General features: G+C 32.9%; 1 protein-coding gene and 1 pseudogene across 14 annotated transcripts in view; both read left to right on the forward strand.

Moving 5' to 3' along the window:
• The window catches only part of RUNDC3B (RUN domain containing 3B), a 167,450-nt gene that overhangs the window by 64,570 nt on the left and 76,408 nt on the right, over positions 1–26,472 (forward strand). For 9 of the 14 annotated variants that reach the window (XR_007401982.1, XM_049093522.1, XM_025471484.3 and 6 more), the window contains exons 3-5: positions 4,443–4,493; positions 10,439–10,572; positions 20,024–20,109. Coding sequence is in view for 13 of the 14 variants with exons in the window: in XM_049093522.1 (XP_048949479.1) it covers positions 4,443–4,493; positions 10,439–10,572; positions 20,024–20,109 (271 nt within the window). In the remaining variant the exon portion in view is untranslated. The remainder of the gene's footprint in view (positions 1–4,442; positions 4,494–10,438; positions 10,573–20,023; positions 20,110–26,472) is intronic. The other 5 variants (XM_035698462.2, XM_049093523.1, XM_025471485.3 and 2 more) reach the window with 1 other exon arrangement.
• Positions 24,443–25,323, forward strand: LOC118350581 (small ubiquitin-related modifier 2-like; annotated as a pseudogene).

Raw genomic sequence — 26,472 nt, forward strand, 5'->3', positions numbered from 1 at the left:
TTACACCAAACCAGAATTTTTAAGGAGTCATTTTAACCCCCCAATTTAAATATTTATTTACAGAATGAGAGATTTACTAGTAGTTTTAAACTTTGTTATTTCTGGAGAAATTTTAGGTTTATTTTACATGAGCTTCCCTTCCCAAACCCCTTCAAATTAAGGATTCTACATTTAGATTTGACTTTTGAATGAAAGTACCTCACAGAAATAAATAATATGAAAATACTTAAATAATACCTATCATTGATAACATGACCTCAGATGTTTTTGAATGTCTTTTTTTAATATGTGAGAGACGTAAAGAAATATATGATTCTACCAGGTAATCCACATTCTTGGATTTAGGAGGAATTGATGATCTGATGGTAGTTCAGTTTATGTTTATTTATCTGTGTTTGTAGCCCTTTGGATTTCTGCCAGAAAAACAATGGGCTCCAATTTGACCTGATGATTTTTGTGGAATTAGCGTAGAGCAGCTTACAGTATTTGTAATTATTAAATTATATTTTATTTATTTTCAGTAATAGAAAGTTGCTGTCTCATTATTTTTTTGTTATGTAAATTCAGCACTTTTAATGCTCAAATATTGCTCAAATATTTCTCATTTTTATAGAACAAGGAAGAGGTTGCACAGTTTAACAAACTTCAGTTCATTTTTGGAGAGCATCATGATATTTCATTTCTTATGTCTTTCTGATTTTCTCATTTCAAAAGTTCATTCATATAACCTAATAATTTTATTTGAATAAAATTCTTCCTACATAACTTTCCTTTAAAGTCACTACCACGGGCAGCCCCGGTGACTCAGTGGTTTAGTGCCTCCTTCAGCCCATGGCCTGATCCTGGAGATCCGGGATTGAGTCCCACGTTGGGCTCCCTGCATGGAGCCTGCTTCTGTCTCTGCCTGTGTCTCTGCCTCTCTCTCAATCTCTGTCTCTCATGAATAAATAAATAAAATCTTTAAAAAAAATAAAGTCACCATGAGTTTTTAAATGTAAAATATTTTCATATTTTTGATAGTTTATAAAAATTGTTGAATCAATGCACAAATACTTTTGTTTGTAATGCACCTACCATCTACCTATAAATGTCATTTTATTTTTTATTTTTTTATAAATGTAATTTTAAAGCAGTCTTTTAAAAGCTTAAGATAAGTTTTATGTAATAGTACAATTTAATTTCAGAATCTATTAAATGAAAAATTACCACATAGAAAATAAGGTGATATTCATTGTTAGCTGAATTACATGCATACTACAATTGCAAATATTCCTTCACTGAATGATTTTTCTCTTAATATATAAATACATGCTTGAAGATTCAAAATTTCAAATAAGAACTTGCATGAATATTATCAGTGACAAAATAAAGTGTATTCTATTTGGCATTGCCAGTTTAAAAAAACTTGAAAAAATCTGAATTACTATCTGATAATTTATAATCAGTTTTGCTATTTGCCTTACAAACGGCAATTTACAAATCCACTTAGGAATCTTTTCTTAGACTCCATCTTGGATCATTTAAAAATAAACTCATCAGTCTATAACTTTATTAGAAAAATATATACACAGAGAAGGAGAAAAAATTAGAATATAGTGAGGGCAGATGTTCACCTTCTGCATAGTCATTAACATTTATCAAATTATATCAATCATGATAATTAATGTAGCTTAGTCATCAAAGAAATCAAAATGAGTAGAAAGCTAAAGTTGGAACAAGAGGTAACAAGGAAAAAATGGAAAAATAAATGTCATATTCATGAATTAGAATTTATATTCATTCTTATCACCAAGGCAAATTTATTTGTGGTAGGTGATCTTTTCTGTATGAGGGCCAATTTTCATATTAATAAAAAGATTATAGATTTATTTTCTGTTACTTGTTTTTAAAAGTTCAGTACTGTTTGGATCAGAAAATACTGTATTGTTAGTATGATTCAACATTCTTTTATTGTATCCATCTCTGAGTATATATTTCTTCTGACTGAAATTTCAGAAATTAACACCTCCTATAACCATATATGATACTATTGTAATGGTGCATTTGAATGATTTTTTTTTTTTTTTGATTTTTGTTTTTGAACAAAACACGTTGGTTTACTTACTTTTGTTGAAACTGTTTTTCTAAGCTACTTAATGGTAAAATACCCTTTCACTTTCTTTTAACCTTAATATATTTTATAACAAAGGTTTTTATTTCAGTTGCAAATGAGAACCTTTTTTCCAAACAATGCAAAGTGGGCCACTTTGAAATAATGTGAGCTTTGTGGTTCACTTACTCATTTGTTCATTTACTGCTATGCTAAGAATTTAAATTGTATATGAAAAATATTCACCCCAGTCACACTGTATGTTTACTACTCATTTTTTTGGTTTTATTTTTTGTTTTTTCTTATTTCTGAGACTATCAGTGAGAACTCATAACCAACCAGGAAAACCAATTAACTGATTTTCCTACATCTGTCAAATCTTGTCTTATGAGGAGATCAGCATGAGGTTACAGCAAACAGAGATGAGTCTAGCAGACTGTCTCTGGGCCTCTCCGACTGTCTCTGGGCCTCTCCTTTCTCATCTATAAAATGAAGGAGTTGTTGAAATTTAATTACAGATAATTTGGAATCTAGTGGATTGTTATTTCGTCTGGATGCCCCGGTTCCTTACAGCTGATGTAGAGTAAATTATGATTAAAGCAATTAAGGCCTACAAATAAGTAAAACATTTTAATTTTTAAATTTTCAGATAGTATTTTATAGCCAAAATAAAAATCATTTGTATAATGAGGACATAAAGGCTAATATACTAACAGATTTTAAAAAACTAATCTATAAATTATGATTTATAATAGAGTTAGTAATTGCTTCTCACTTTATACCAGGAATTACATCATGACATAAATCTAGACATGATGTATCTTATTTATTTATTTTTTTTAAAAAAGATTTATTTATTCATGACAGAGAGAGAGAGAGGCAGAGACATAGGCAGAGGGAGAGAAGCAGGCTCCATGCAGGGAGCCCGACATGGGACTTGATCCCGGGTCTCCAGGATCGCACCCTAGGCCGAAGGCGGTGCCAAATCGCTGGGCCACTGGGGCTGCCCTGATGTATCTTATTTAATACATTTTTTTGGAGTAAAATACCTTAAGTAAGATTTTCGTGGAAATTGTTTTTACTTTGATAACTTCTTTGATTATGTTAATGACTACAAATAAGATACATAACTTTGTTTTCAGGGCAAAGATAGTGTGATTTAAACATTGAGAATTGATATTATTAATATATGTAATAAAAAGCATTCTATTGTGATTTACATCTCAGTGCTGAGATATTTTCATTTTTGTAGTAGTTGTATCTCAGTGCTATTTTCATTTTGTAGTATGTTATAATGTGGGTTCAACTAGAGTACCAAATTATAGTTCCTTTTGGATATGTTTCCAAATTTAATATTTGTTAAAAATGTTATATGTTGAAGTAGGAGGATAGAGAGTCTGTGGTCGACACATAGATGTAGCCGATAGCACAAACTATATATATATTCTTCCTTTCATTTTCATATATAACTGACTGTGTGATTGGTTTTGTTTGGTTTCATAAAGAGTACAAATATTTGACAGAGTATATGCAACCATGTCCCTTTAGAGATTTCTGTGTTTGGTTATGAGAGAAGAAAAGATCATTTTGGGGGAATGCGACTTTAGAAATTTGGCTTTGGAGTTTTAGTATAATTGTACTAGGAATTTCCAAACAACATAGCAAGAATTTACAGTACTTTTCCAGATGGTGGTGGTTAAACAATAATTGGAAGCTGTATGAAATAAAGCAGTATTTTGTATGAAGTAGGTATTCAGTCAACATTGGTTAAACTAAAGAACATTCTACTTGATATCTAAGTGCTGTTCTCATAATTTACAAAAGATAAAAGTACAAATTTTAACTGTTAGGCCCCTGAAACAAGAACTGTTCTTCAAAACGAATTTGCTTATAACTTTTAGAAAAGTTAATGGTCAAAAAAAAATGTACTTTAAGTTAAAACTTGATAAAGCATATTGTTTAATAATAATTTTCCTTACCATTCTTATAAATTCTGAGGTGCAAAGGTAACAAATTCAGTCAGGCTTTTGCTCCTTTTGCCCTGTCATCATCAGTGTATTCTGTTTGGGAAAGAATGATGGCCCTGAAAGCAAACAGGGAACCTGTTCAATGACTTACAGATACCTTCCCTTCTCTGGTAGAATAGGTGACATGGGACCAGCTTGATTTATGTGCTGAGTGTACCTCATATTTATTTTAACTGAGTTCATTTTATTTATTAGGCAACCATAGTGTTTATTGCATCAGATAATGTATAGCCATCTTATTTGGGCTATTCAGTTTGCAATTGTAAACTTGATGGCAGGTTTCTTAAATATTTGTGTGTTGTTGTTGTTGTTTATTTTTTTTAAAGAGATATCCCAAAGTTGCAGATGGCTGGCTCATCTCCAAATACCTCTTCAAGGTACTCTATGCTGGTGATGTCTCCCGCCACTGAGCTGCACGGGAGCATGGAATTGACTTACTGGGGAGGGCTGTATCAGTTAAGTGATCTTTTTTAGTACATTGCATGGGTTTTGCAAATCTTTCTATTTTTGTTTTTGTTAATCCAGAGGGCACGAATATGCTTATGCTAATTTTTAAATTAAAATCTTGTTGTAAACCCACACAATATAATAACTCATTTACTCTCCTTTCTTTTTCACGTGACTCCCTCCATATTTAAGTTCCATGGTTTTAAAAACTTTTTAAAATCATGCATATTTGTGCAATTACATTTTATTGTCACTCTTAATGATATAAGAATTATCTCAGTTTTTTAAGTGCTGTGTAATGATATTTGTATTACATACAGATTGAGGGCTTAGGGAAGCTGTGTGATTTTTCCAAAGTCACTGAATAAAACATACGTAGGCAGTATCAATAACTGCTTTGCCATTCTGGAATCATTAGTGGGAATATATTCCTTAGTTTCCTTTCTCCCAGGTAGAATGCATGCCTTTATTCACTTACCCTGAACTGTTTGAGTTCCTGCTGTCTGCAAAAACACTGCTAGGCTCTGTACTTAATGACCTAGCTTTTTATTAGGTTTTCTAATTAGAAAAGAAATATATAGTATTATTTTTAAGGGTTGCAATTAAGACAAAAGATGGAAAGTAGAAAACAAACATCTTCTCTTTTCCTCAACCCTCATTCCCACAAATAGTCATTTTAAACAGTTTTGTTTTATGTGTCTATGTATAGACTTAATCACTACTGAAACAAATTATGCTTGATTTCTTCAAGGTTGCACATTTACGGGTTGCTCTCTGTATGGATTTCAGTCTTTGGGATTCTAATTCAATCTGCCAGTATTCTAAGCCTTTTGTTAAAAAGCTGGTAGAAGAAAAAGACAAAATCTTTGTCCTCTACTTGGAAAGATGGTAAAATTACTGGGATACAAAGCTTAAGTCAAATTCAATTTCCAGGTTTTTGGTGAACCTGGTTATCTTAATTTTTTTGTTTTAGAAGGTTAAGAATTGACTCATTTTTATTGTATAGATACACATTATAGATATTTGTAATAAGGAATTGTCAACAACAAAGAATAATATTTTATAAATTAGTAACTGCAATTCATAGTTGTTAAATGATTTACTTGAGATGTCCTGTAGGTAACATACAGAGCTAGCTATGTAAGTACAACTGAGTATCTAATCTAGACTCATACTTCTTAAGATTCAGCTTAGTATGTAATTAAAGTTATTTTTAAAGTGTTTATTTCTTTTTTTAGAATGTTAATATGAAATTTTATTTAAAAAATTAATCAAGGTCATTATATTACTTTCAAAGCTGGATAGTCTAATAAATATGAACCTCAGCTAAAAATAGTACTTTCTTTTAAAAAAAGAAAAGACTGCCCTCTTGCAGAAATGGGAATTTTCCCTGTTTAGCAAAAATATAGTAGAAATATTAGACTGACTTTTATAAATTAGCAGTGAGAAATTCAGGATTGCTGTTAGAAAATTTGAAGTAAAAAGTTAAAAGTTGAATTCATCTAAATACTAATAATACTAATACGAATCCACAGATAACCATTTTCCTGTAAGTATCTGAAATCTTTTATAGTGATATCAGAGTGGTTAATTAAAATTTGATGGGCCTTTCTTTTACTACTTGTCTCGCTAAATAGCAATTCCAAGGTAATAGTCTTTGATATTACCATATAGGTGATGTAACATTAACAGGACTTCAGCTTGTGGATGAGTTTTTCATTTGCTTTCATTTCATTCTTTACATAGATAGGTAAGCACTAATTGAAAGGGTAGAAAAAGGAAGTCACTTAACAGATTCATTTATATTTTATATTATCAAAAGATGATGTGTCAGCCACCACTTAGTAGAGAACCACTTTAGAAAATTTAGTTCTTGTTCTTAGAAGGTCTCATTCTAGTTGTGAACTAAGATATAAGCAAAACACAAATGTATTGCATGATGTAACAAATGTCTTAAGAAATGTAGAAGAGTAATTTTATTGTATTTTTAAACTTTTTTTAGAAGAGTAATTTTAGAATGATATTGGACCCTAGGGGTCACAGGCCATTTTTAGGTTTTGAAAATAAGGCAGTTTGGTTGGAAAGATACAACATAGCTGGTTAGTAGCAAATTACCTTTTAGTCTAGCAAGCTTTTCACCCTTTTTTCTTTGCCTTAAAATGCAGTAGAGTTGGATTGATGGAATGTCAGCATGTTTTGGAAAGTTGTTTAACTTCATCATTGGTAAAAGTTAACTTCTAAGAAAACATTTAACAGAAAGCATATTATACACATCAAGAACTTCAAAAAGAATTCTATTAGTGACAGTTGTATTTCTTCTCTGGAATAAAATTTCTTCAAGATATGGACTAGTTGTTTACTTGTGTGATTTACTTTTATGGTTATTTTTAAAAGAAATGAAAATATTTGGGGAGTGATTGTTTATTACTTCAGTAGTTATTTTAAAAGACATGATCTTCTTGTAGCTTTGTTTTCTTAATTTTTCTGTTGAATAGTGATTACAGACTAATAGCCTAAGTACATCTTTTGCTATTAATCTGTGTTTAAGTAAAAGTCATCTTCAAATAATAATATCTCAAGTAACCAATTGAAATTTCCATTATTTTAAATTAAATTTAACCTTTTCATAGATGCAGAAATTATTTTAATATTTACATAAAATTCTAGAATATACAATTTACAAGAGAGTTGGTAGGCTCTAACACGGGAGTACATCTCTTAAAGCACATTATTTTGAATGTGAAAAATTCAGTGTCTTGAATTCACTTCACTTTGGAAATGATGTGACTATGGAAGAGGAAGTCAGAATCAAGCCAAGTCATCCTCACATCTAGTTTGCTAGGTTAATAAAAGTGTCATGAAGATAACTACAGGTTTATTTTTTTAAGGTCCTATGTATTGTGATGACATGTCATTGTGTTAATTTTTCAGTTTCTCAGTTTGTAATCTGGGAAATCTTGCCATGGTCTCTTGGGTAAAAGCCTTATAGAAAGCATCTCTTACCCATTGCTGGAGTTCCGCAGGATTTAGTGCCTATGCCTTCTCTGTTTAACCATAGCATAGATTTTGGTTTTTCATATCTTTGTTTCCTCTCCTCCAAAATGGAGCTTTGTTATTATTCTTTTGTGTTTTTTTTTTCAAAGCTTTATTTTAAACCTTCTCATAATTATTTTCCTTAGTTAGCCCTGTCAAACTCATGAGAAGGTTTAAAAATAGAGTCAAGAGAGAAACCTTGTGATGTTCCCTTTAAGGTCCCTTCTTGGTGGAAGTCTGGCAGCTATACCTCTCATTCTAAATTATGGAATTATCTTAATTAATAGAAGCCAAAGAAAATTAGTTGAGACAAGAAGTATCTTGGGGAGGTAAATTTAAAATGGTTGATAAGGGAAAAGGCTGGACTGGGAGTAAATTTTAAGGATTTTTCTAGATTCTGAGCAAGTAAGGGGAAAAATTTAATTTTGCATCCAATTTCTACTTCCTTTACAGTACAGGGGAGCTTAGTCCCTTAACTGTGTGATAATAGTAATAACAGTAGTAATAATTGTTAACATCTGTAGGCTATATACTAATTGTTGTACAGAGATTATCTCATCTAATACTCTCAACAGTGTTATCATGTAGGTACTACCATTATTGTCAACTTACAGAAGAAACCGAGATTTATTTATTTATTTTTATTTTTTTTATTTATTTATGATAGTCACAGAGAGAGAGAGAGAGAGAGGCAGAGACACAGGCAGAGGGAGAAGCAGGCTCCATGCACCGGGAGCCGATGTGGGATTCGATCCCGGGTCTCCAGGATCGCACCCTGGGCCAAAGTCAGGCGCCAAACCGCTGCGCCACCCAGGGATCCCAGAAACCGAGATTTATAGAGTGAAATTAACTCATTTGCTCAAGATCCATAGCTAGAAAGTGATCTAATTCAGATTCCCTTGACTCAAAAGTTCATATTCCTAACCACTAGGCATCTTGCCTCCTCTCCAAATGGCTAACAAATTTATTACATGAAAATTGTGTTAAAGACAAATTATATTAAGGTAGTGTACTAGGACTTTTTTAACTAAAAGAACAGAGGGGGCAAAGGAAAGTGATGGGGAGAGATTGAGAGGAAGGAGATTGTAAATTTTCCGAAAGATTTCTATTTGTAGGTAGTAAGATTTGATTTTTAAAGAAACAGGTTATAGAGACATTGAGTTGAATAAGGACTCCATGGATAATTTTGTATTTTTATTTATATAGGCAAAGGTATATTTGTTCAGATGTTTGACATTTGTAATCTAGAATGCACATGTCTTAATACCAGATTGTCATTGAATATCACTATAGAAAGATAGTTAGATTTTTAAAATTCAAATTTTATGTGCATTGCAGTTAAGCTGAAGTTTTGTGTTGATTTACAGTTGATTTATTTAACAAATATTTACTGAGTGCCTACTATGAGCCAAGCATTAAATGTTGGAGATTGATTTAAAGACAAACAAGACATAATCCCCGCCTTACTGATTTTACCACCTAATATATAGGATAATCATGTAAACATTTATAAGGATAAACACAGGGTACTATGTCAGCACATAGGGAGGGATTGACCCACTGTAGAGATTATACATGGCTTACAAGAAGAAAAGGACTTTAGAAATGTCCTGAATAATGAATAGAAGTTATCTATCATGTATAATTTCTATTGGTTAAGTAACCATAAATATATTATTAGAAACACCAGGGGACTCTCTTTAAAAAATACCTGGGCCTGCCCTTAAAGATTTTGGTTATTTACCTTGGTGTGGAGCCCAGGCATGGGTATTTTTTAAAAAGCAGCTCAGTCATTGTTATGGATGCTGTGGTTGGAAATCACTGAACTGTTATTTGAGACATTGCTCCTAAAATGGTGTTTGCTGACTAGAATACTTTTGGTATTACTACAGAGATGCTATTACTGGGGACAGGAAGATTTGAGATAAACAAGTTATTAAGGAGGTCCAGATTTAAAATTTAAAAGCAGATCTTTCTACTTTAAGATTAAACAAATTCCCTAGGTGAGACTAATCATTCCAGAAAACTACAGAAAGAATTAAGTTGTCTCTCATATCCTACTTAAAAATGCTCGGACTACAAAATGGTGCAGTGGACCCACTACTTAGAGTCTTGCAGAGAAATATTAATACTGATGTCAGAATGTTTATTTGCAAAAGAACATTTGTTCTTGAGTAGACACATAATTACCCATATATGAAAAATTATAATAGTAAATGTCTGAAGGACTTTTCATGGGTTGCCAACTAGAAGAGAGCAGATGAAGGACAAAGGGGAACTTTATGGCTTTCTAGATGAGAATGGTTGGGTTTATTATGAATGATCAGTGAATGTAGGATTCTAATTCATCATGTTTACTTAGAGGATAGACCACGCATTGTTTCATTCCTTTGAAGTCTCCTTATAAAGAGGAGGAAAGGGGTTGTGTTGTTATTTTTTCTGTTTCTCTAAGTAGAAAAAGCTTTAGAATGCAACTAATGACATGTGAATTAATGGTTAACTAGAACCATAAGGAGGGTTTTCTGGGAGCTATCTAAATAAAAGACTTTCTTAGAATAATGGAGTATTAAACTGCAGGATATCTTTTAGTGTCTGATCCCTTTTTCTTTCATTTGTTTGATTTTGTTGTTGAGAAAACTGTGATCCAGATCCATTAAATAAATTACCCATAGCACAGCTAAGTAAAGGTAGAGAAGGACTAGATTTAAAGATTTTCACCATTCGGGTCAGTGCCCTTTTTGCTATGGCACACTAGGCTTTTACTTTTCAGAATTTTATTCTTGCATTTTGAATTTTCTAGTCTAGTTTTCTTTTATTTTGTATTACAATTTGTCTCCTGAAGGTCAAGTAACCTGGTTTGGTTATGAAAGTCCTCGTAGCTTCTGGGACTATATCAGAGTGGCTTGCCGGAAAGTTTCACAGAATTGTATCTGCAGCATTGAAAATATGGAAAATGTCAGTTCCTCTAGAGCTAAGGTAAGACATAAATAATCATATACAATGTTTATAATCTAGTCCTCAGCAGTTTTGACCCAAATAGAAAATTCTGAGCTCTTTGGTATATAAACTTTTTTTTTTCTTTGCTGGAATTAAGCACTTGACCATGTTTAATATCTTTTATAGTCTTGTTTCTATTTTTTTAAGCTGCATATAGTTATTTAGAATGCTCTTGAATCTTCCTTGTTGCCTTAGGAATAGCAAGAAGGTTTGAAGCTAGTCACTATGAATTCTTTTCTGAGAGCACAGTAAAATATTTCCTGTTCTGTGAAGTTTCTACATTTCTTGAGTTCCCTAAACCAGTGGCTCTCAGTGTCCCATTGAATCCTGGGGGTTCATAATGTCAAAAGTATTTTCCTGTAGTAACAAGATGTTATTTGCCTTCTGCACTGTCTTGACACTTGGAGTACTTATACAGAAAAAATGATGACAAAATTGCTGGTTCCTTAGCATGAAGTAAGGCAATGGCATCAAACTACTAGTAATTACTGAATTTTTCCCACTGTACTAAGTCAAAAAAAAAAAAAAAAAGAAAAAAGAAAAAAAGAAAAGAAAAAGAAAGAAGAGGAGAAAAACCAGTGCCTTTTCAAGACGTCCATGATGGTGCAGATTTAGTTTATTAAATCTCAGCCTATCTTTTTTAATATCCTGAGTAATAAAATGGAAAGTATGCATAAAGCATTTGCAGCATACTGAAATATGATGGGTGTCTCAAGGAGAACTGCTCATGCAGTTGTTTGAATTGTGAGCTGAATTAGACACTTGTGTAATACTATTTTTACCTAAAATAAAAGCATAAAAAACTATAGTTTTTTTAGACTTAGGCATTTGTTAGGGTTTTCTTGAATAAAAATGAACAAAGTAAGCCTGTTAATTGAAGGGAGACAGCTGTGACAGGGTTTGTTGCCAATGGTAAAATTAAAACTTTCCTAAAAATTAGAATCTCAGAAAACTTATATTCACCATCTTAGGCCTAATAGTTTCCCTGTACTTAAAGACTTTTCTGATAATAGTGATGTTGATATTAGCAAATGTATTTTTAAATTATTGAATGAAATGTGTTAGCATTTGGTAAACCTGCAAAACTCATAATTTCCAAATGATCAATGCATGGAATTATAAAATCTTGCGTCGGTAAGAGATCTATTTAAACTAATGGATTTAATGAAATACAGTATGAAAAGTTCATTGATACGGTTATATTTTCCGTGTCGCAATTAGCCTTTAAGAAAATATCAGTTACTGAGTTTTAATGTAGAATGAAAGGAGAATATCCACAATTATCTGAAAAGGCTATCACAGATTCCCTTGTGCAGCTATCTATTTGTGTGAGGCTAGATAGCCTTCATATGCTTCAACCAAAACAACACATTATAACATTAAATGCAGCAGCAGATATCTAGTTCTGTTATTAAGCCACACATTAAAATAATTTGAAAAAATGTAAAACAGAACCACTTTTGTCATTAATATTTTTGTTTAAGAAAAGAGTTATTTTTCATAAAGTATGTTATTTATGTTAACATGTTTTATTTTTTTTAATTACCTAATATTTTAGAAGTTTCTAGTTTTGACTTGTAATACAGTAAATATCAATAGCTATAACCCATATAAAAGCACTTTGAAGTCATCAATAGTTTTTAAGACTATAAAAAGTCTGACCTGCTCATGTAAGCTGTATCCACTTTGGTGTAGTAGTTTTATTTTATTATTGGATTGTCATACTAGGTTTCCTTACTATTTCTGGCACTTAAGAATTACAGAATGAAACCTAAGTAGAAAGTAAAGATTGAAAATAGATAGGTACAGTTTTTAAGATCAACATAATTCATTTCATTATTTCATAGTTACATACTTACAAATTACATGTCTGTAATAAATGAAAATATAACGATCATCTTTCAAATGTATAGTTTCTGAGTTTATTGTTCCTGCATCTATTTTTATTTAGGATGTTTTTTCTTCTGGAAAATGATTGGTATTGACCGTGATATATTGAGATTAAATATTTTGTAAACAAAACCTGAATAAGATTTTTTTAAATAAGATTTGTAGAAAGGAAAAAAAAAAAGATTTATAGAAAGGAGAAAAAAAATGAGTGGGAAATACCAGAAAGGGAGACAGAACATGAGAGACTCCTAACTCTGGGAAACGAACTAGGGGTGGTGGAAGGGGAGGTGGGCGAGAGGTGGGGGTGACTGGGTGACAGGCACTGAGGGGAGCACTTGAGATGAGCACTGGGTGTTATTCTATATGTTGGCAAATTGAACACCAATAAAAAATAAATTTATAAAAAATAAATAAGATTTATAATATTTAAATGTAGTGAAATAATTGGAAACATAAACATTTTTAAATTTGTAATATGGAAATGTATTTTTGGGTAAAGTTGATAGCTATGATTTGTGAAGACTAAAGGTGTAGAGTTCACTTTCTAAAACTGCTGCTCCCTCCTTCACTGCCTCCTCCCAGTCCAACCAGGGGGCTGTCTGAGCAAGAGTTAACTTTCTGATTCAGGACCTCCTACCCTTTTTTAGACTGAATCAGTTTTCCTCTCTGCCTCACACATTTTTCAAGCCAAATAATGCCTTCATCTTTAAGTCAATCATAGCTAGATTTTTTAAAAATATTTTTTCTTATAGAAAACATCTTAGCCATAATATTGTCTTCATATCCTTTGACCTCTGTTTTCTCAAACTTTTGACTTTATGCATTTATTATCTAATTGATAGACTACAGGCTTAAAAATGTACAATCTGAATTCCCCTTTGCATCTTTGCTGGGTTTGTATCATTTTTCTTTTCATGTTTTCCTTGTGGTTTAAGAATATCTTGGTTTCTGTGGGTTAAGATTAAAAGGCAGGCTATAATTTGAATGAATCAAGTCTATAAAAATAGAAACTACCCCAGGTGGCACATAAACTTTATTTTCAAATTAAAAGAAGGAACAATTAACATGACAAGTGTATTCTAAGCCCCTTCAATATAGCAGAGAATATATTTATAGAACCAAATTATATCAAAATACAAAAGGTAATTGAGAAGTTAACAAACATCAGAAATGTAGCATTTGGACCTGGGTGGAGTGCAGAAATACAAACCCCAGCTGACCACCTCTCTTAATGAGACTCTTGTGACTAAGCCCTGTGTAGCAAGATGCTGCCCAGCAGAGAGAATTAATATTTATTCTGTCAAAACCATTGTTGAGTAGCAAAACACCAAAGAACAATCATGTTCCAAATCCTACATTTATATCTTTGTTTTGCTCAGGCCTCAAACAAATCCATTTGTGGGAAAAGAGAGATCTATGATTTGCCTGGTTATGCTGGGAAGTCTGCAAGCAAAGATTACTTCTGTCTTTATTCATTGCAGTGGGCAGAGCAAAGTACTTAATCTACTCAGTAAATCACACCTGCCAACTGTCAAGATTGAAGGATTAAGCAAATATCTCAGATGGCTGGTTTATTGAGCCTTTGAGATGCCTTCTAGAGTGACTACCAGCCTTGACACTTATGAAAACATACCAGAACCACAGCACCAAATTTACCTTCTAAACAGTGTGCAACTCAGTTCACTTTGAAACCAAACAGATCTTCATTTTTTAATTCTATGTAAAAAGCAGAATACCTTTGGTTATACCTTTAGGGCTGTGTGGATGACATTTTAAGCAGTGAAAGACAAGATACTTTACAGAACAATGACTAATTCAATATAGAAACATTATTTAAATTTAGTTTCATTAATTGAATCAGGATTGTCTGTGTCCTAGAACTACTGCACATCTTAGATTCATATGGTAGAAATTTACCACCATGGGAGAGCTGATACTTAGACACTCTAAGCTGAGATCTGTGAAATGCTGATAGTCCCTTTGCTCAGTCCATGACCAGCTGAGCCTGTTCTCCAGGGCTTAAACAAAGCCTAACAATGGAATAGAATATTTGAATTGAAGATCATGTCTGTAATCTTTCCATCTCAGATATATTGGCAGCTAGCCTTGCTATAATATGCAGAGGTTCTGGGAATGGGATTTCTGCATATGAGATTTCTATTTTATTTTATTATTTTATTTTATTTGTTTATTAGAGAAAGAGAGAGGGAGGGATATGAGCAGGAGGAGGAGCAGAGGGAGAAGGAGAAGTAGACTTCTCATTGAGTACAGAGCTTTATGTGGGGCCCACTCCCAGGACCCTGAGATCATGACCTGAGCTGAAAGCAGATGGTTAACTGACTGAGCCACCCAGGTGCCCCAGGGGATTTCTATTTTAGGTTTCAGATTAAATTAGGACTCTTAGAAAACTAACTTCATCTCAGCAGGCATTGATTTCACTCCCTTCTGAACACACCCACTTTTCCCATCTGCTATTCGGCTGATTACTTATAAGCATAATATATGATTTCTGACAGAAACTCCCCTAATTGGATCCTTAGTTACTACTGTTATTTACCTTACAGATATTTCATTTGAATTTTCTTGGTATTCCAACTGATTTCAAGCTCAAGCAATCCTTTTCTTCCTTTTGTTATTGTTGGTTTTTCCATCCAGAATATGAGCTCTGTTCTGTTCTTGAGTTCTTCTTGCCTTCCGGCGTATGTGTTTTTCTTTTTCTTTGTTTTTAAGAACAATACTTGTTTGTGGGTGAGTTAGGCTTTCCTAGTTTGTGGTTGCTTACCCTGTACATTCCTTCTGTTACTGAGTTTGACATATTAGACCAATTTCTGAATATGCTGGTCACATCAACCATTCATATATTCATGCATCCTTCCATCAGATAAATTTTTATTGAGCACCTATACCATGTCAGAACTATGAATGCAGTCCTTAACACATTCTTAGGACAGAAATCCCTAATCCCTCCTTGTCTTTTTAAGACTAATGCTCTTGTTTACTTTTTACTTTTTCCTTTGTTCAGAAGCTGACTTTGTCCCTACTCTTCTTAGAGGCAAGTTAGCCAAATTTTCTATGGAAAGAGGCTGAGGCAGGGGCAGAGGGGACATTAATCACAGATACACTGGAGTTATCAAATACTAGAACTGAGTAGACTATGGAGAATGTATATTGAGGGAAAGTCATGTTAGAAGAGTTTGACTGGAGTAAAAAAAAAAAAGATATGATCCTGGAGGTGAGAAATGAATCAGTTTCTGCTTCTAGTGATGACAGCATAGCTTATGTCAGAGCAACTCTTCTGCCAAGAACAACTATAGACTGGATAAAGTACGCAAAGCAACAAGTTTAAGACCTAAGAGAATAACCAAGTTGTGAGGACTAGAGTGGCCACAATACTGGATAGAACAATGGTATATGAGGTGAACATTACGTTCATCTTGGCTTTTGGCCTAAGGGCATTTATCTGTTCACATAGTTGGTATAGAGGCTAATCAGAGAATTCTTAGGGGTTCTTTCAGTTCCCCTGGGCTAGAGAAACAGAAATGGGAGCTGGGAACTGCCAGTGAAACCAGGACTTAATATATCAAGGGTCCGTAGACATATGTGTCTGAAGTCATATATGCAGTCTTCTTGTGAGCTATTTGCCAGTTATTAGCCACCTTAAGCACAGAGCAAAAGTCTCATAAACCTAGCCGAAAGCAGCAGGTAGGAGGCTAGAAAAGCTGATTAAGATTTCACAGTCTTGTTCTGGAGAAACAAAGTTTAGAGTTCCAGGTCAAATAAGTTGGAGGGGCCCTGTAAAATACTCTAGGCTTTTATTTGAGACCCCAGAAAGGCTCTACCTTGGGAATAAGGGAAATTCAGATGAAGACCAGCCCCAAAAAGACCTAGAAGTGGTGTCCTTGAATAGTGCAAAGTGATTTTCAACTATACTGCTTGCTTCCTTGAAGAAAAATATATCTGAGGAAAAGTAGTAGCATTAGTACAGCTACAAACTTTTATATACAATGTCCAATATTCAATCAAAAACCAGTATACCAGGAAGCAAGATCCAATGACCAAAACTAAGAAATATAAAAAAGACAATTGAAACAGACCTATGGGAGATGCAGATGATGAACTTCTAAGTAATTGTAATAGAAAATATAAAGACTAGTAGTACCAGAAAACTGGAGTATATAATAAAGTGTAAATAGAAAACCACAAAATATTCATTCATACCAAACATAGAACTTAAACAAAAATTTATCTTTGGCTGAGTTACAATTCATTTCCATGTGCATTTCAGATTGAAATCATCTAAAGTATGTTCTGGAATAACAGTAGAATTAAGCTATAATTAATAACAAAAGATAACTAGAAAATGCTTAGGTGAGTCAACTGAAAGAAGAAATTACAATTGAAAAATATATGGAAAGTATTGATAATAAAAATGTAAAAACTTGTGCTTAGAGGAAAATAGGCTTAAATAGGCTCTTAGGTATATATAAACAAAGACTGAAGGCTAAAAATCTGTGATCAGAGTTTTCACCTGAAGAAGCTATTTTTAAAAAGTAATATATTCAAAAAGAAGGAAAGAATGAAGAGCAAACATTGAATTAAATGAAAAAAATGTACACTAGAAGAAAATCAATAAAACTAAAACTTGGGGGCAGCCTGGGTGGCTCAGCGGTTTAGCGCCTGCCCAGGGGGTGATCCTGGGGTCCCAGGATCGAGTCCCACTTCGGGCTCCCTGTATGGAGCCTGCTTCTTCCCTGCCTGTGTCTCTGCCTTTCTCTCTCTCTCTCTCTCCTCTCTGTGTATTCTCATGAATAAATAAAATCTTAAAAAAAAAACAACTAAAACTTGGTGGTTTTAAAAAGATTAATACAATTGATAAACTTCTAGCAAGACTATTCATAAAGAGAAAAAGAGAGATTATAAATTACCAGTATTAGGAATAAAGAAGAGGCCTACCAACCCCATAGACCCCGCAGGCATTAAAAATCCTACAAGGATATTATGAATAAATTCATACCTATAAATTACAAACTTTAAATGAAATGGACAAATTCTTTGAAAAAAATTATGACTAATATAAAAATGAAGAAAACATCTGAATATTCTGATATTCACTAAAGAAATTGAATCTATAGTTCAAGCCTTCCCCTTGCAGGCCCCATTTTTAATTGAGTCATTATGGATTTGTAAGAATTATTTGTATTTTATAAATGAGCCTTTTGTCAGATGCATATAATGCAGATATCTTTGATAACTCTGTAATTTGTCTTTTTATTTCCTTAAGCGATTACAGTTTATCCCTTGAAACTGGAGGGAAGATAGGATATATAGGTTTTAATTCAATTAAGTTGGTTCGTTTGGTGTTGAGATGTTTCCTATCTTCTTAATTTGTCTATTTTTTATTTCCTCTTAGAAAAAAGTGAGGAAAGTATTATAATCTAACTCATACAATTCTTGGGAAATTAAATATATATATATTTTTAAGATTTATATATTATAGAGACAGAACACAAGCCAGCGGAGAGGAGAAGGAGAGGGAGAGGGAGAATCTTAGACAGAATCTCTGATGAGTGTGGAGCTCCACTGAGATCCTGACCTGAGCCAAAAATCCAGAGTCTGATGGAAGCTTAAGTGACTGACCTCCCAGGTGCCCTGAGGAAGATTAGATATCTTAATGTATCTGAATTTCTTAATGTATCTTAAAACAGAGCCAAGCATATATTAATTACAGCCTTAAGAAGTGGTGGCTGCTGTTTGTTTATTTACTTTTCAAAAACTTCCAGTAACAAAGAAATGAGTATTTGTGTTTCTAGAGAAAAAAAAACTGTATGTGGTTCGTCATTACCCAACTGATAAAGTCTAAAATCCTAAATCTGGTTTTTCGACCCCTATTTTATGGCCCCAACAACCTTTATGAGTCTGTTTATCGTCTATTCTAGTAAAAATTCTTTTGTTGAAGGAAAAGAAACTGTTAAAATTAGCACAGTGTATTATCACAATATAATAGAGAATTCCACAAACATCTAAGGACAGGAAATTAGGTGCAGCCCAGTTTTGCATGGATTGAAATGAATAAATCAGGAAGCAGGACTTTCCTCACGTTTCTTATCTAGCAATAGCACAGTCTCCTGTGTCTGACTTTCTCTGGAGAGCAACTCTCCCAGCTTCTGCTCTGGTGAAATCTTAGCCTTTTGATTTAAGCCACCATTACCAGCCTCCATGTCTTTCAAAGGAAATTTCAAGACAGAAATTTGGGATTGCTGACCCTGACCAGTGGTTTACCTCTTCCTTCATTTGTCCTATGAGCCACAGTTAATTTTCAGTTCCCAAGGCTTACTCTGCAGAAACAGTGGACTGAGCACCGTGCAAGCTAAAGGAGGTTTTGAGCTGAGGGGCAAATTGACTGCCTGTGCTAATCACACCCATATCATTCTTTATTTCCTAAAAATACTGCTGCTTCTAGTTGGCCAGGTTTTACCACTGTCTAGATTGCTTCTTGATCCTTCCTGTCTAGAAGTTTGGTGAATTCAGTAGAGTTGTAGATATTTTTTAAAGAATGGTTTTTTCTTCCATGTGGGTAGTCAACCATCATATCCATTGATTAGTGTCACCTTTGTTCTCAATTGCCATTGCAGTGTTTTGACTTTCTATCTCATTAATCTTAATGGATTTTCTGGAGACTTGAAGGAGGGCTGAGTGAAAATGAAAGTAATCAAATTTAAAAATTCTCATTGCAAATATGTCCTTTAAAAATGCTTATTGCAAATATGTCCTCTTATATTCTTTTATTCTACACAAAGAGTCCAGGAGAAATGCTTTGGATTATTTAAAAAAAAATCAACTGACTAGTCTCAACTATTGAATGATATTACCCCTTTCAAAAGTAAAACTAAATTATTCACATTTAGTCAGAATTGTCTGCTTCTGTGATTTTCTGCTAGAATATGGTTTTGAGTAATTTTGCTGTGTGTTAGTTTGTTTTTTTTTTTTTTCCCCCCTGGGTTAAAGATTCAGTAATAGTTTTTAGAATGTCCTAGGTGTAAACTCAGTAATTCATGATTTGGATGCATGATAAATAATGAAATTTGGTTCATTATTAGTTATCTAAAACCTCCCTCTAAAAGTGTATGTGGGAAATATTCTAAAGCAAGTGGTGTGACAGCTTATTTTTTTCGAAGAGAATGACTCTGTTCACGTTTTATAAGGGGACTCAATTTTAATTAGCATGTTGATATGGGCATTGAGGTAGAGTTATGAAAAGAAGTCCCTGACTCATTATTAATAATTATGTCCCTTTAGAGGATAGAAATTTAGTATGATACACTGTACCCTATATCTCTAGAGAAACAAATGTATACTATATGTAAGCAAACTTTACCTGTTCTTATCTACTTAAGTATCTTTTAGCCTTTATCAAACATATATTTTGACTGAATTGTTTTTTACATATTAAAATGCTTATATTTTTGATGACACAATGGGCAGCGTATTTTTTTTAACTTGTAATTTTTTTTCACATTTGTTTCTTTCTTCTTCCTTTTAGGGTAGAGCCTGGATCAGAGTAGCACTCATGGAAAAACATTTATCTGAATACATCTCTACAGCTCTGAGAGACTTCAAAACAACCAGGTTTAAAAGTCCTTTTGATTTTCAGATATATATTTAAAAGATTAGACATAAAAATAGAATGAAAATTCATTCCTTTCTAAAGTCCTCAGCTATTTTATTTCCTCTTTTTTGTACTGCTCAGGTAAATCCACTGTCTTCTCAGAAAAATGACATTTGTCAGCTAAACATACATCTACTTTGGTGTATCTCTTCAGGCTTCACATTATACCTAGAATATCTTTTCTCTGAATCATTTCTGTTTCTCACACTTTTATACTTGAAGTTTCATTCTCTCCATAGAATTTTCCCTGACCATGAATTTGAAGAAAAATCTAACCATGAAATTCCTATAGTGTTCTTTCTCTTTCCACACTTTATTTCTTTGTTTTAATTTGTATATATACCTAATGATCGCTCAATTGTCTTTTTATGGCAGGCTGTACCAGTGTTGTTTTTCTTAGGTTGTATACACTTAAGAGATGACATGTTGTGCCATGTGAAAAACAGGACTTTATTATATTTTTACAATGGTAGAAAAAATATTCATATTAGGACAACAGGCATTCCTATAAAATTCTGGTCTACTAATCTCTGTATTTATAGAAACCACTATTCTATTTAAGAAATCACTTTTCTCCATTTCAAAAGTATTTGTAAATGAAAATATTCAATAATTTGAATAACTTAAACATGTACTGTTTAATACAGTGGCCACTAACCACACACCACTATGTAAATTAATATTAATTAAGAGTAGGTAAAATTCGCAAATCACTTCCTCTGTTTCCATATCACATTCCAGATGTTCAGTAGGCATGTGTGGCTAATGGCTATCGAATTGGTTAGCACAGATGCAGAACATTCTATTGGACCACACTGCCTTAGACACTTCTAAATTACCATACTTATTTCTACCTCATAGATCATATTTCTGAAAGAGAAGAAGACAGTGACAGCTATAAACAAGTTTTTTTTTTTAACAAGTTTTTTTTAAAACAAGTTTTGATAGAGGAAATTAGGCACATATATAAAGAAATCATGTATCTGGAATCTTAATTTCCATGTCCTGATGCAATATTTGGCATTTTAGATTTGGAGAATATCTGGGCCTTTATTATGGTACATTCTTGTTTTGTTTATTTGTTTGCTTTTTCCCCACTTTACTTAGATGTAATTGACATACTCTAAGTTTAAGATGTACATGTTGATTTGATATGCTTATATAGTACAAAATGATTACTGCCATATCATTAACGCTGTTACCACACCACATAATTATTTGGTATGTATTTATTGAATTCTTTGATAGCAATATGATTCTTAGGGATATTTCTAAAGATAGGCAGTGAAATGATGATTAACTCTTAGGTGTTTGAGATGAACTTCATGAAATGAAAAATTTGTTTCTTCTATTATTACTGGTAAATAAGTTTAATTGTGAAAGATACTAAATATTAAGGTTACTAAGGCTTTGAAAATAAAAGTAGTATCAGAATCTCATAGATCAAACCTAAAAAATCCTAAATTAATAAAATCGAATCCAAGTCTACACAATAATCATCTCCTATGCAATAACAAAGTTGCATTAAGGTTATGACAGTCTTCTGAGTAGAAATTAAAGCATTTATTTTAATGCTTAATAATCTAATAATAATAATCTAAGTTACCTTTGTTTCTTAGACAATTGGGTGGAGTAGAAATAATTCTTGAATAGATTATTTTTAGAATGAGTAGTTCAAATATTTAAAGGGAAATGCTTTTTGCCTTGTTCTGAGGTTTTATTTTATTTTATTTTTTTTAATTTTTATTTATTTATGATAGTCACAGAGAGAGAGAGAGAGAGAGAGGCAGAGACACAGGCAGAGGGAGAAGCAGGCTCCATGCACCGGGAGCCCGATGTGGGATTCGATCCCGGGTCTCCAGGATCGCGCCCTGGGCCAAAGGCAGGCACCAAACCGCTGCGCCACCCAGGGATCCCTGTTCTGAGGTTTTAGTTGTCCTTTTTGATAAAAGGAAATGATTCGGCTCTAAAAAATCCACGAAATAAAAATACTCTTGCAGCAATGTATAAGCATATATTATTCAAACAGAAACATGGCTCAGTAAATCTGCACACATACCTGCAAATATGTCATCTTTATCTATATACACACACATAGTATTTAAATGTCAATATAATGGCTCCAGTTCCTGGAAAGGAAGTAGGGAATTATTTCGGAATTCTCATTAAATAAAAAACACAGTTGCAAAGTTGTCTTTAAAAAAAAAAAAAAAAAAACTACGCTATTTTTTTGTTTTGTTTTGTTTTTGTTTTTGTTTTTGTTTTTTTTACTGAAATCAAACCAAAGAAACCTCTTAATTATAAATGAATTTGATTGTGAACCTCTAGCCAAAGCATATCTATTACTTGGAAGGTTAGGTTTGTAAAATATAAGCAAACTCTTGGAAAGAATAGCTATATCTTACCTTTTGTCTAGATGCTGCCTGATATAAGTTCTTGTAGAGCAATGAGAAATGATCTCTGATCCTTTAGGAATCTTGGGAGTATTTGAATCAAGTGATTTCTTCTTGATCTTCTCTTCAAAGATAAAGAGTAATGACGTCCTTTAAATGGTATTATACAAGTGTTTATCCCAGTACAGAAGGAGGAGCTACATAAGCTAAGACAGGCAAGCTTGAGAATACTAATCAGTGAAAATCTAAGGATAAGATTGGATGGAGGAAGTATAGGAATGAGAAATACAGTAAATCCTCTGGTAGTTGTATGTCACATGGCTCCATAGTGTTAGAGAATTAAAGTGATTTTTTTTTTTTTTTCCTGAGGTGGAGGATGTCTTAGTGAGCAATTGAAAACAACCCTTGCAGAGTTTCATTGCTTAGGGATTGAAATATTACTGTGAAATAGCCAGAGTTGGGAGGTTGGCAGACTTGAAATTAGAATCTAAGCTAAAAAAAAAAAAAAAAAAAAAAAAAAAAAGAAAGTGGGGAATTGTTTTGGTAGTTTGCTGGGAAGACTGAGAAATAGAGAGGTAGGTAAAGTAGAAACTGAATTAATTTACTCCAAGTTTTATTTTTCCCCACCCACAGACTGAAAAATAATTTAGAAAAGTCAATCTAAGAAATACAAATGTGACACTTCAAACAAGAATGAAAACATTCTGGTAATTTGAAGTAGCATGTATGGAAAAGATAAAGAAGAGGTAAAATTAGTTTTACGGACACCTGTTTATTACTTTACGGTTGTACCACAGTACTTAATTTATAATGACAAAAGTTTTTCTCAGAAAAAATATTAATTTTCTTGATATTGTAGTAGGACTAAGAGAAGCAAGGAGTAAAGTATAAAAGTTCAAAAATTACTGAGCTGTCACAAAGTGAAAAAGGAATTGATAAATACTTTTCTCACTTATAGAAGATAGAATAGTGAACAATTAACATATCTTTCAAGAGCTAAGGAGGACTTTTAGAATCTTAATCTGTTTAAAAGTTTTACATTATTAAGATGAAAAATATTAGTAAAAATTGCTTGTATACTACTGCCTCATAGCATATACAAAAATTACTGAAAATGGATAAGACTTACATGGAAAACTCTTAGAAGAAAATACAAATGTAAATTTTCATGACCTTGGATTAATAATAGTTTCCTGGATGTAATACCAAATATATAAGCCACAAAAGAAAAAATAGATAAATAGGCATAATCAAACTTAAAAATTCGTGCCTTTAAGAATACCATCAAGAAAATGAAAAGATGACCAAAAGAATGGGAAAAAACTTTTGCAATGCCTATGTCTGATAAGGAACTTCTATCTAGAATATGTATAAAGAATACTTAAAAGTTAGTAATTGAAAATAAAACATTTTAAAATGGGCAAAGAATTTGAATAGACATTTTTCCAAAGAAGATATACAAATGACCAATAATCCTTAGAAGATGCTCATTATAATTAACCATCAGGGAATTGCAAATCAAAACCACAATGAGATACTACCGCACACATACTAGGATGGCTAAAATCAAAAGAACACATAATAACAAGTATTGATAAGGATCTGGAAAAATTGAAACCCTCATACATTGATAGTAGAAAAGCAAAATGATGCAGACCCTTTGAAAAACAGTCTGGCAATTCTTCAAAAGGATAAATAGAGATTTACAATATAAACTAGCACGTGACTCTCTCTATATTTCCAGGAGAATTGAAAATATGTTCATGAAAAGTATCTCTACAAATGTTCATAGTAACATTACTCATAATAGCCAAAAAGTGGAAACAACCCAAATGTCCAATGAACTGATGAATGAATGAATGAATGAATGAATGAATAATGTGTATTCCATACAGTAAGATGATATTCAGCCATACAAAGAAATGATGTGCGTCTTCTGCCACTACTGATGCTTGCTTGTGTGCTCATTCGGTGTGGATGGTACCTCCTTTGTGAATTGGCAGCTGAGGAGACTCCGAAGTTCTCCATGGTGGATGAAAAGCCCAAGGAAGGAATCAAGACTGAGAAAAATAATCATATTAATTTGAAGGTGGTGGGCCAGGAAGGTTCTGTATAGTGCAGTGGAAGCTTAAGAGGCATACAACATTAAGCAAACTCAGGAAAGCCTACCATGAAAGACAGAGTTTCTCTATGAGGCAGATCAGATTCCTGTTTGAAAGGCAGCCAGTCAGTGAAACTGACATACCCACACAATCAGAAATAGAAGATAAAGGTAAAATTGATGTGTTCTAGCAGCAGACAGGTGTCTACTAAAGAAGGAACCTGTTACTTTATTCCAGAACTCTTCCTATAGACCAAGACGCATTCTCTGTTTAAAAAAAACGAAAACACAATTGGTTCTACCACATCCTGACTACAACGTGATAGTTCTGTTTTTTTCATTTCCCCCTTTCCCATTCCTTTACTGTACATTAAATAAGTGGCACATCTGCACAAGCATGTTGTGCTTTTTTAATACTAAATGTCCAGTGTTATATTTTGATTGATATCAAATCTAGATGAGATGGGGAAAAATCATGATTCTGTGAAAATATGCTCATTCTCCATGCTCATGCTCATTCAGCTCTTTATATTTCAGTAAATTATTTTGCTTTCACTGTTTAAGAAAAACAACAACATCATGAAAATTCTGGCATACCTTGTTTGGAGAATTTTAATGTTTTTCATTTATTATTGTAAAATCAAGGACAGTTTTGTAACACTTTTGTATGTAGATATTAAATGAAGGGTATTCTCTGTTTAGTAGGAATACATTAGTCTTGAAGAGATGAATCCTAGATAGTGTTCCCTTCATCAAGCATCTTGTCTAAATAAACTTTGTATTTAAAAAAAAAATGAAGTACTGATATGGGCTATAACATGGATAAACTTTGAAAACTCTTTCGCTGTCCAAGAGCCATGGAAGCAGTAATTCCTGGAAACAATTAAGAAAAACTTCAAGGATACATTTGATGTTATTCTGTTGTAAAGGTAAGAATAATCTTGGTCATACATAAAGACCATGTGACCTGAGAGTAATAAGCATTCTGAGTGCCCTGTAAAAATTACCATTTAGAAAGAACGAGGTATTTTCATTAGCATAATAATGTCAGACCTTCTTTCATTAGAATATTAAACTCAACATAAATGAATCTCTTATTCCTAGCCGCAGTCACACTGTAAGCCTATTCTCTTTGTTCTTTTTTGTTGTGTTGGAATGTCTCTCCTCCTGTTCGGGCCGCCTTCTTTTGGATCCTCTCCCCATTCACCTCTTCTATTCATTTCACCTTTCTTTTTTTCTCATTCTGAATCTCTTTCCTACTGTTGTTGGATCATTCCCACCCCTGTAGAAACATAAACTAGTATCTCCTACTTTGAAAAGAAGAAAACTTCTCCATTGAACCTGTATTTCCTTTTGCTCATTTCTGTGTCCTGCTTCATCACCTCACTTCTGAAGAAATGTTTATACCTACTGTCATCATTTCAGAGTCTCTCTTGTATCCACTCTTTTCCAGGTTCTGTCTCTCATCATTCCACCAAGAGTAATTTTTAAAAGGATACCAACAATATACAAGCTACCAAATGGATATTTCTCTTGTCCATACTTTATACCATTGCCCAGCTAAAACAGTTAAATACTTCTTCTTTCTTGAAAAACCTCTGTCTTTAACCTATATAACCTTCCTTGGCTTTTCTTTCTTTTTCTGTCATTGCTCTTCTGACTTGGTCTCTGTCTTTCCTTTTGAATTCTTTTGCTCTTTACAACTTTGAAAGGTCAGTATTCTTCTGGCTCAGCCCTACATTATGTGATCTTAATCTCTATTCATTTTCCATTCTATCTTCATTCGAATTTTTAGAATGTCTTTAAATACTACCTGTATGGTCATGACA

The sequence above is a fragment of the Canis lupus genome, chromosome 14 (assembly GCF_003254725.2).
Source record: "Canis lupus dingo isolate Sandy chromosome 14, ASM325472v2, whole genome shotgun sequence".
NCBI classification, from domain to species: Eukaryota; Metazoa; Chordata; class Mammalia; order Carnivora; family Canidae; genus Canis; species Canis lupus.